This window comes from Cebus imitator, unplaced genomic scaffold (genome assembly GCF_001604975.1).
Source record: "Cebus imitator isolate Cc_AM_T3 unplaced genomic scaffold, Cebus_imitator-1.0 Scaffold124, whole genome shotgun sequence".
NCBI classification, from domain to species: domain Eukaryota; kingdom Metazoa; phylum Chordata; class Mammalia; order Primates; family Cebidae; genus Cebus; species Cebus imitator.
Genome location: NW_016107439.1, coordinates 6,970,693 through 6,983,136, shown reverse-complemented (window position 1 = coordinate 6,983,136; position 12,444 = coordinate 6,970,693). Strand labels below are relative to the sequence as shown.

At 31.9% G+C, this 12,444-nt stretch overlaps 1 protein-coding gene across 2 annotated transcripts in view; it reads right to left on the bottom strand.

The window, feature by feature from the left end:
• GABRG1 (gamma-aminobutyric acid type A receptor subunit gamma1) overlaps positions 1–12,444 on the bottom strand; it is a 93,144-nt gene that overhangs the window by 70,427 nt on the left and 10,273 nt on the right. For both annotated transcript variants that reach the window (XM_037742655.1, XM_017540344.2), the window contains exon 2: positions 141–289. In XM_037742655.1, the coding sequence (XP_037598583.1) occupies positions 141–249 (109 nt within the window). In that variant the 5' untranslated portion in view covers positions 250–289. The remainder of the gene's footprint in view (positions 1–140; positions 290–12,444) is intronic.

Genomic DNA, 12,444 nt, shown 5'->3' with positions numbered 1-12,444 from the left:
TCCAACCAATAATCCTTATATCCAGCAGATCCTCTGACATACATCAGACACTCAAGGAATAAGAAATAAATGATTAAAATAGTACCAGTGATAATATTTTTAATAGTCACCAAAATACCAGGGTGGTAACTCAAGCTTACCTCCTATATCTGGACGAAGTTTATTGTCATAGCCCTGAAGCAATGAATTCAGAATTTGTGTGATATCTCCTTCATGAATTTTTGGAGCCAAGACCCAGGTTTTGTTCATTGTTAAATCCTCATCATCTTCATCTTCTGCCTTATCAACACTAAATGATTTAAAAAAACGGTAGAAAGTTCAATCGAATTGTGTATAAAAGTATAGTTTAAGAACACTACCATTGAGTAAGAAAGTCATAATGTGGTACAAAAAGGCTTTACAAAAACATTATTTATTAAAACTAACACATTCGTCGTACAAAGTGCCCTGATGTGATAATATACAAAAATTGAGAATTCCGTGCAAGAAATATACAATATTAAAATAATAAAGTAAATTTTGACTACTCCCACAATGTCATTAACGTTCATAAAAATTATTCCACCAAAATGTGACTGGTGTCCCCTAAATTTGTATAAAATATGATCTGCACATCCATATGTTGTGAACTTAAACCATCACAACTAAAAATAAACCTTAAAACTTAAATGATTACAGGAAAAGATGTAATAATTAGTCTGGTAAAATGTATAAAAATTGATGTGTAGAAAAGAAGAAGAAAAAATCAGTAAAGAAAGGTTTGAATAAAAAGGAAAACATGTTGTGCACATGTTTTAAGTCAGAAGAACCCAGCCATCTTTTAAGTCAGAAAAACCCAACCATCTTTTTCTGAGAACATTGTCAAAGGTTTTCTGATCATCAAATTATCAATAGGTGGCTCATCTTCCACATATATTTGGGAGGAGTTATAACTATCAAATTTTATTAGAAGTGACATTGGAGAGATTAAGTAACTCTCGTCCTTTATTTTGTAAATGAGAAAACCAAAGTCCACTGAAACATAGCAAAAACACAGATCAATCTATTGGCAAAACTGAGACTATAATTATAGTCTTGATCTAGATGGTCTCATTTCCTAATAAAGGAAAAAAACATTTTCAGTCAAATGACACAGAAAAGCATCAGACATTAAGATACTTATCACAGTATTATCTATGATTGCATATTTTTTAACAATAAGAGTATGTTTAAATAAATAATTTATTAACAAAAGGTACACATCTGTTGTTTGTTAACAGTCTATAAAACCACCAAATTATTTTCATAATTGAATATTACATGAAAAATAACAGAAACAATTTGCTTTCATTGCCATCTATATATAAAGTAGCTTACAAGATTTGATGGAAAAATAGAATAAGGTATATACTTAATATTTTATACCAGAGAGACCATAGAAAATATATTTTTTGTATGTTAATATTATCTTTAAATCTTCATGTACACATTGTGTAATATAAATACATAAAAAGGAGTTAATTTGACAAGAATGCCTACCTAAGAATGAACTTCTTCTTTTATACCAGAGAGTACTCTGAAATAAATTTCAAATTATAAAATTAATAATTAAATAGAGGGTTTTATTTAGAGAGGCAGAATATCATACTCTCTTAAGGAAATTATTGTGGCAGCCCTGAACATTTGCCGCTTGGTTCTCCTGCCGTGGAAACATTAGTTGCCTGCCAGCACTAAGGATCAGCCCTGAGTCCGCACCTGACCAGAACTGTCCCAGGCTGCTTTCAGCCAATAACTGAGCACAGTGAGAGTCTTAATTCAGATCCAGTACTACCAGACTAGGAGCTACTCTGAAGGACAATTCCTGTTCGAGGATTCCCACTGGCATGGCCAAAACTTTCTTAGAATATGTTAATGGCATTCATTTTGATTCTTTTGATCCAGAACTTCTTCCCCCCCTTACTTTCATACATTTCAAACATCTTTTGTTACTTGAAGCCTCTCTTGCCACTCCCTCTTCCTCTCATTTAACTTTCCTAAGCATTTCTCTCTTACATAACTAAGGCCATCTTGACATCTTTTCTTACATATCTGAGGGCATCTTGACATCTTCTCAAATGCTGCTGCTTCTCACATTCAATTGCATGCAACCTGTACCTATTTACTAAAGAACATCTTTGAGTCATTTAGTATATGATTATTTCTTTTTATCTTACTAAGCCCAGTTACTTTAATATATCCTACAAATTTGTTTGATGACATAGGAAATTACTGTATGTGAAAAAAACTTTAATAACTATATTAGCTTTCTCCTATATAACAAATGAGAGTTTCAAATTAATAACAAAGAGTTAATTTAAGTAGAGACAAGGCATGCTTTGCCATAAAATTATGAAGAAAATCCGTCTTTATTGCTAGAGAAAAACTACATGCCTATAGCAAGTCAGTCAATTAATATAAACTAGTTTTTATGAATAAAGTAAACATGCATTGAGGTTTGCCCAAGAAAATCTTGGTTTACACCTGTTGTACTGAAATGATTTTTAATAGCAACTTCTTATCACAAAATGGCCTCCTTTGCATGATTAATTATATAGTCACCCTGTATTTAGTTCATATAAAGGTTACTGCAAATTTCCTGGTTCTGACACATGAGGGAGCTTCTTCCATTAATCTGTTAAGAAAGCAGAGATGAACTCAGAGTAGCTTAATAAAGTGCCCAAGGAATATGAGAAAACCCTGAAGTAATAGTTATAGACTGTTTTCCCCCCAGTGTGAAAAAAAGTTATAATTGTAAGTGAAATTCATTGATGAGGACATTTACATATTTCATTAGAAGAAAAATGATGATTGCTACTTGTACTGAGTATATGTACAGGAAAAATTCACTGGGAAGCAAATATAATAAATATATTGTCACTGGTATTTCCTCATAAACACTTTCGGGTTAGATAAATAATCATTATTTTCTCACTGGGAAAAGTTCCACCATGTTTATTAAAATAAATATAAAATTTGGTTATTCATTTTGTTATTTGAGGTGATCATAGCCCTATCTTTTAAAAGTAAGTGGAGCTAAAATTATTTTAATAGCAAGTTAATCAGTGAATCAATATACAACCCAGATAATAGGTAGATATGGTTACTCAAGAAATCCAAATTCTTGCCTTTTCTAATTAGAAAATAAATAAATATTTTCAGAAATCAGGACTACCAACAATATTCTCATCATTTGAATGTCATTGACTAAGATTAATTTTGGGGGTAATTTTGCTACTCCTATTAATATTTTATTAATTAGTATTTTATAAATAAGGAGACTTCAGAAATCCAAAGCACAAACAAAGAGAAGGACCATAGGTATCTGAGGAAGCTTGCAGAATGGTCCTTTCTAATAAGGGCCAGGGACAAATTCTTGATACAAGATCAACAAACAGATGCACCATTGGCAGAGGTGGATCATCTTTAAACTGACTGGCAAAAGTAAATGAAAGTGAAAAAAAAAAGAAAGAAAAGAAAATGAAACCAAACTGGCTTACAAAAGAAAATGAAACAAAAGCCAATTTGCTGAGACCGAAGGAAGAACGACACAGCTATATATGCACACTGCTGTTTTTTCTGTAATGTGTAAGAAGACAGTTCCAGCACTTTGAATAACCCTATAGCTGCCTGTCTTAGCTACCTGTATGTTTAGGTGATTTGGAGAAAATTTGGACATTATTTTAAATGACTAATACATGTAAAAGACAAGGGATGTTTTGAAAGGACAATTATTGACTTGAAGGAAATTTTTTAAGTTCAGAAAAATTGTCATTACACTATACAACATAATTCACCTGTAGCTATATTCATACAGCCATAATTAATTTGAACATCAAATATGGATTTGATGAACATCATACTGTCTATCTACAGACACATAATCTTTTAATTTCCAAAAATTACTTACCCATATAGATAGACAGGTAAGATAGGTAGGTAATTAGATGGATAGATAGATAGATCGATAGATCGACAGACAGATATTCCTTACCAGTTAGTCTGTGTATGCTCTTTCTTTGTATTGATTGTTTTGATGATAAAAAGCAAAACTAGTGAAGAAATTCTATTTCAACCAATTAGCTGGCTAGAATTATTTTCTTCCCCAGGTTCCAGTAGGTCTTTACTCTCCTTCCTGAAATAACTAGTTTTATAGGCACATGTGAGTATTATCACCTACTGAACTATAATTTGACCGAGTTAAAAGCAGTCAACAGGCAGGTCTGTTTATACCCCTAGGTCTTTTCTCAGGCCAAGTTGTCTGGGAGGCCTGGCTGAACAGTTGACCTCCAAATGTTCAGCCAGACTTTCATTTCTGACAGTGGAGAATTTTAACCAATAAATGAAGCAATAGCTAGTTTGTAGTGCAACCCATTTGAAACCATAGCTAGAGAAAAAAAGAAGGAATTTCTGCTATCAAGACTGCCCCATCCCCAGCTTTCCTGATGTTTGGTTGATCAGTCCTTCATTGGGTCCCAGGTGATACCCCATAATTAGTCACTTATGTATTTACATTGGTTTGTTGGTTAGTTTGCCTATGTGCAGTTTTGTAATTTAAAATAAAAAGAATCTTATACTATAAAATACTTTGACAAAGAGATAGAAAAGCAAAGGCATCTTCCCATTGCTTTATTTTGCATTGGTAGTAAATGAGCAGATTTAGTTCCTGAAAACATAATATAGCCAGAGCATTGTTACTAACTGAAATTTACATAAATGCTCATAGCTTAATAAACACTTGGTCCTACTGTGCTCAATTGAATTAAGCTCAGGATGGATAATATGTTAAGTTCAGTAATTAGGTATACAAACTTATCTTTTCTAACTTAACACCCTCTTTCCTTGTGACTTATCCTGACCTTAGAAACTGTTCATTTTCAGTCAGTTTTTTGGTAAATGAAATAAAACAATTGGAAGTTACTATAAAAATTTTTTGGCTTCATTAAGCTGGATATGAAAAAGAATCATGAGTGAGGAAGAATCTTGCACGCATGGTCACCTAATTCATCTTTCCAGTTCCAAATACAACTACATTTACTTTTTTTTAATTAAAAAATTTGTGGGTACAAAGTAAGTGTATATGTTTATGTGGCACATGAGATGTTTTGATACAGACATGCAATGTGAAATAAGCACACCATGGAGAATGGAGCATTCATCCCCTCAAGTATTTATCCTTTGCATTATAAATAATCCAATTACATTCTTCAAGTTATTTTAAAATATACAATTAAGTTATATTGACTATAGTCACCCTGTTTTGTTTTCAAGTAGTAGGTTTTATTCCTGCATTATTTTTTTTGTACCCATTATGTGGTTTCACAATTGTCTATTGATCTTTTCCCTACTCTTGAATATTATTTTCTTTTCACTTGTCATTAACTAGAAACTCATTATAGTTTGCCATTTATCAGCAAAAATTTTAAATACATTTTATGAAATAGTATAAATTGATCAATACTATGTGTTCCCAAGGTAATACATTATAATGATATGCACAATGCTTTATTTTTAACATGACTGTAAATGTTACTATTTATTATTTCAATGCAATCATTCTAAATTCTACACACACACACACACACACACACACACGCAAATGTACGCATACACCATCTTCATCGTCACTCAAATTTTTCCTTTCTTGTTTTATCTCATTCTCCCTCTCTCTCCACCAGATTTCCCACCCTCCTTCTTTCCCTTATTGCTTTCTATCTACCTCTCTTCTTTTCTCATATGTGAATTATGATGGTGATACTAAATTATATAATTTCAGATCATTAAATAGAAATGATGATTCTCTTGATATTGCCTTGGAGATATCAGAAATCTTGTCTTATTTTAATTTATTTTCTTCAAATATTCTGTTAACTTGTTTTTACTCTGCAAAAATATCATGTTCTACAAACTTTCCAGTTGAACAATACTTCTACTGAAAGCTTTGACATTCAAAATACTTTATGATTAATTACTTTTTAAATTAGACTACTATCAGAATACTCTTCTACAAGTGGTGATGTAACTTGATTGTAATAAGAGGGATCAACAATAAAATAAGTATTTACTTATGTATTTGGCAAAATATTATGTATATATGATAGAAAAAAGTCTATGCTAGGGGAGATATAACAAAAAATAATGGGAAGATAAATCACTAGGTTTCCTAGTACATTCTGAGCATTTTAAATATATATATATATATATATATATATATATATATATATCAGAAAGAACATTAGAAATAGAGAAAAAAATATTTATTAGTAAATTGGAAATACTTGAGAAATATTCTGTATAAATGATGGTAATAATTATGGAATGAAAAAAATTCTAAAAAATGTATAGTATTGGGGAATTGTTAGCTAGAAGGGAACATGAATTAATACTTTTATCGCACACATTTCTTATGCCAGGAAACAAGCATGATGGCCTGCCATGTTCAGGCCAAATACGAAAAATTTTTGCTTAGTAAATGTAGTAAATTTTGGCACATATATTCCATTTAGATTTCACTAAATCTCCCTGTGAGGAGTGGTATTTTGCACAGTCAGTTGAACTAGAAACTGATTTTGTTAAATTCACATTTGATTTGCTTAATATAGTCCACTAATGCATCAGTCATATAGGAGCAGACAGTTGAGTTTCTGCTCTCAAGAATCTTAAAAGTTGTTTAAAACTATTGAAGTTCACTCACAGTTACCTAATAACAGAAGTTTTGTTTTGAACATATTAACCCTTACCACTATCCATGAGTGTGGGGTCCTTTACCACTATCCTTACCATTATCCACGAGCCTGGGATCCTTTACCATTATCCTTACCACTATTCAGGAGTGTGGGGTTTTTGTTTTGTTTACTGATGCATCCCCAGTAACTAAGAAGTGATGGACACTAAGTTGGCACTCAATTATTATTTGTTGTATGAATGAAAAGATGAATGTAGATCTTATAAGGTAGATATTTTACCCTAATTTTATAAGTGAAGATCACTCAGTTTCTAAGAGATTTAAATAACTTACCAAAGTTCTTACTATTAGTTAGTGGCAAAGGTAGAATTTATCACAGGTAAAATCCATCAGGAAGGCTCAAATTATTTTAAAAAGGATCTGATTTCGCCCTTGCATTGGTAACACAGTCCTTGCTTTGATAACGGTAGCAATATGACACACACAGCAATGTTTTTAAAATCCAGATTACATCATATCATTTCTATGCTCAAAAGCCTGGATCTTTGTTAGAGAGTTTTCCATATCTCTTAGAATAAACAGTGTCTCCTCATTTTTTTAGAATAGTTTCAGTAGATTTGGTACCAGCTTTTCTTATATGCCTGGTAGAATTTGGCTGTGAATCCATCTGGCTGAGGGCTTTTTTTGGTTTTTTAAATACTGATTCAATTTTGAAACTCAATATTGGTCTGTTCAAGGTTTTAATTTATTCCTGATTGAATCCTGGAAAATTGTGTGATTCCAGGAATTTATGCATTTCCTCCAGATTTTTTAGTTTGTGTGCATAAAGGTGTCCATAATAGTCTCTGAGGATCTTTTATATCTCTTGGGGATAAGTTGTAATGTCACCTTTGCCATTTCTGATTGTGTTTATTTGGATCTTCTCTCTCTCTTTTTCTTTGTTGATTTAACTTACAGTCTATCTATCTTGATTATTATTTTAGAGAACCAATTTTGCGTTTCATGGATTCTTTGTATAAATTTTTGGGTCTCAATTACATTCAGTTCTGTTCTGATCTTAGTTATTTCTTTTATTCTGCTAGCTTTGGGGTTAGTGTGTTCTTATTTTTCCAGTTTCTCTAGGTATGATGTTAGATAATTAAATTGAGATTATTCCAACCTTTTCAGGTACATGGTTAGCATATAAACTTTCTTCTTAACACTGCTAGCCAGACCAATAAGGCAAGAGAAAGAAATAAAAACCATTGAATAAGAAAAGAAGAAATCAAACTATCCCTGTTTAGAGAGTGTATGATTCTATACCTGGAAAATCCCAAAGAACTCCACCAAAAGGCGCCTGGAACTGATAAACAATGTCATTGAATTTCAGGATATAAAATTTATGTATAAAATTTAGTTACATTTCTATACAAAAATAATGTTTAAGCTAAGAGTCAAATCAAGAATTCAATTCAATTTACAATAGCCACAAAAATGCAACCTAGGAATATATCTAACTAAGGAGGTGAAAGATCTCTACAGACAGAACTACAAAACACTGCTAAAATAAATCATAAGTGACACAAAGAAATGAAAAACATTGCATGTTCACGGATTGGAATAATCAATATTATTAAAATGGCCATATTGGCCAAAGCAATCTACAGATTCAATGCTATTCCTATTAAGCTAACAAAATAGTTTTTCAAAGAACTAGGAAAAACTATTCCAAAATTCATATGGAACCAAAAAAGAACCCAAATAGCCAAAGCAACTCTAAGCAAGAAGAACAAAGCCAGAAGCATCACATTGTCTAATTTTAAACAATATGATAAGGCTACAGTAACCAAAGCAGCATGGTACTGGTACAAAAGCAGATGCATAGACCAATGGAACAGAAGAGAACCTAGAAACAAAGCTGCACACCTATAGTCATCTGATCAACAAAGTTGACAAAAATAAGCAATGAGAAAAAGACTCATTTCTTTTTATTCCATTCAATAAATGGTACTGGGATAGTTGGCAAGTCATATGAAGAAGACTGAAACTGGACCATTACCTTTCACCACATACAAAAATTGAGTCTACATAGATTAAAGGTTTAAATATAAAAGCTCACAGTGTAAGAATCCTAGAAGAAAACCTAGGAAACACCATTCTGAATGTCAGCCTTAGAAAAGCAATTATAGCTAAGTTCTCAAAAGAAATTGCAATAAAAACAAAAATGGACATGTGAGTCCTTACTAAACTAAAGAGCTTCTACACAGCAAAAGCAATTGTCAAAGAGTAAACAGATACCTTAGGTAATGGCAGAAAGTATTTGCAAACTATGCATCTAACAAAGATCTAATATCTAGAGTCTATAAGGAACTGAAACAATTGGAAATGCAATAAACAAATAACCCCATTAAAAATGAGAAAAAGACATGAAAATATATTTCTCAAAAGAAGAAATACAGGCAGCCAAGAAAATATGTTCCAAGCCTCTACTTGTCCAAGAAATGCAAATCTAAACCACAACAAGGTATCTCACACCAATCAGAATGACTAGTATTAAGGAGCCAAAAAAAAAAAAAAAAAAAAAACAGATGTAGACTAGGTTGTGGAGAAAAGGGAATGCTTGTACACTGTTGATGAGAATACACAATTAGTTTTACCACTGTGGAGAGCAGTTTTGAGACTTCTCAAATTAAAACAGGACTACCTTTTGACCCAGCAATCCCAATATCCAAAAGAAAGTAAATCATTCTACCAAAAAGACACATGCACTCATATGTTCACTGCAGCACTGTTCACAGTAGCAAAGTCATAGAATCAACTGATAGGTGCCCATTAGTGGTGGATTAGATAAAGAAAATGTTGTAAATATACACTGTACAGCCATAAAAGAAGCCATAGAAAACAAAAAAAACTGTGTCCTTTGGAGAACAGAAAAGTAAATACCCCATGTTCTCATTAGTAAGTGTGAGCCTAACATTGGGGACTCATGAACATAGAAATGGCAACAGACACTTCAGACTATTAGAGATGGCAAGGAGGTGTGGGGTAAGGTTTGAAAAACTAACCATTGTGTACTATGATTCATATATGGCTATAGGGATCATTCCTACTTCAAAGCTCAGCATCATGCAATATACTCAGGTAACAAAACTGTACATGCACATTCATCTGTTGAATTTAAAATAAAAGTTGAAAAAGAAAGAGTAAATAGCAACTACAAGACCCCACGTATGGTTTTCCACTTCAAATGCTTATCTCTAACCATCACGTGGCATGACTGAAAGCTTCACTCACTTCTAGTATTTGTTAAAATATTACTTAATCATTGAAGCCTACCTGATCATTATTTGCTCTTCTATCCAAATTCCACACTTCCTTGCCCAGCTTATTTTTTCCATATGTATTAGTCCATTTTTATACTGATATACAGAACTGCCCAAGACTAGGTAATTTATAAACGAAAGAGGTTTAATTGACTCACAGATCAGCATAGCTGGGAAGGCTTCAGGAAACTTATAAACATGGTGAAGGCAAAGGGGAAGCAGGACAACATCTTCATAAGACAGCAAAAAGGAGGAGTGCTAACTCAAGGGGGAAGAGCCCATTATAAAACCACCATATCTCATGAGAACTCACTCACTATCATGACAACAGCATGAGGGTAACTTCCCCCATGATTCAATTACATTCACATGGTCTCTCCCTTGAAACCTGGGGATTATGTAGATTATGGGTATTACAATTCACGATGAGATTTGGGTGGAGACTTGAAGTTAACCGTATCACCATAGCTCTAATTTACTTATAAAATCCTATACATAAATGATGAATGGCGAAGTAGTTTTAACCTATTAAATTATACTTGCCCATTTGGACAAAAACATAATTTTGCAAGTTCTAATTTAATATATTTATGCTTATTGTTTACTGTGTATTTCTCCCTCCTGAGTGCCAACTCTAAAATGGTAGAAGGTGATTTATCTCTAGTTCATGACCATATCACAAGTTTCTAGAACAGTGTCTGTCACACACAGGGTTTCAATAAATATTTGTTAGTAAACAAATGTATGTTGTCTCCACAGGCCCTATCTGTTATCTATTGTTAATGACAAGTTACATAGTATTTTTTTTGCTACCATCAAACACATTTTCATAAGCATAGTCATTCAGGGAAAAATTCCAGAAAAGAAATATCTGGTTTCTAATCTTTCTAAGTAGAAGATACTCTAATGTCAAGGACTATAAGAACTTACTTTTCAAAGAGTAGGCCAAAATCGCTGATTTTAGACCTAAAGCCAAAAAATAAATAAATTTTCTTTCTTTTTTTTTTTCCTCATGTTTGAGCTACTAAATTATCTAGTACAAAAGTTCCTTTCTAGGGTTGTAATTCTGAATAATTTTTACTGCACATAAAGCTGTAGGAAAGCAAAATAATTAAGAGTGATCAATAACAGCATTACAGATTTAAATTTTCAGAATTGCATTATATGGCTGCTGAAGCAAGCACTAAACTTCCAGAGTTTTAAAAAGGTGAAATGATAATCCATTCAATTCTATGATTATTTTATGAGCACAAAGGAAAATAAAATGGAACCTATCACTTAACACACATAAAGAGATGCTTTAGAAACTTGAAATGGCACAATAGAGCCAAGCCTAGAATACTAGGTAAGTGTGTCCCTGTATGCTTCAACTCTGTCCTGTGGTTAGCTCTACCATGCAATTAATCACATTGTATCTTAATTATGTATTTATTTAGAACCCTCTCTAAGCTTTAAGCAATTTGAAGGTATTTAGGTATTTAAATGCCTTAGATTTTAAGGTATTTAATGTGATACCCTCAGCACCTACTCACAAATCTGATACATAGTATTCACCCAATTTGATAAAAATCACTGAATAAGTAAATGAATAGATCATTGTGCTATTTTCAGATAAAATTACTGTGAATAAAGAAAATAACTAAAACTATAACTGTGGTCCTTAATTTAAAAATTATGGTAGATAACCTAACATAAAACGAATGTAAACACAGTAACTTTCTGATACCAGTGCTAATTCATCAAAAATAAAAACAGAAGAAAAAAAGTATTCATTTGACAAAGACAACACGACTTATGAGAAATGATTAAGTGGGACTATAACAGGGAAGGTATATGTCTATTGTGAAAAAACAACAAAACTTTATTGAGGAACATATGAACAAAAAAATAAATGCAAAATAAATATTTTGCCTATGAAAATATTATGAATGTATTATTCCTAAATTTTTGATGCATTTCATACAGGTTTAATCAGCATCTCATCTTTTGTGTGTGACAGGTTAAAGTCATTAGAATTAAGTAGAACAGTCAACATGAGAGTTTATAACAAGTTATTTAAAAAGGGAATTCTTAGGTGGAATTTATCTGAGGAGAATAAAAAGAAAATAAAAAAGTTTATCAAAACCTTATTGTAGCAATACATAGTCAGTGAAAACAAAATTAAGCTTTCAAAATAAGATCTCCAGTATATAGAAATATAATATATGATAAAAGTGAATTGTCAATTTAGAAATAAAAGAATTATTCAGTGAATTGTGTTGAAATCCCAATTAGCCCTTTTTGAAGAAAATAAAATTAGATTTCCACCTTACACAATAAATTGCTATATATTAAAGATAAAAAGAAAGTGAATAAAGAATAATATTACTAAGGAAGATATTTAAAATGTTTTTGACACTTGGGATAAGAATGCCTTGCTAGGCAATATATAAGCAAACCAGC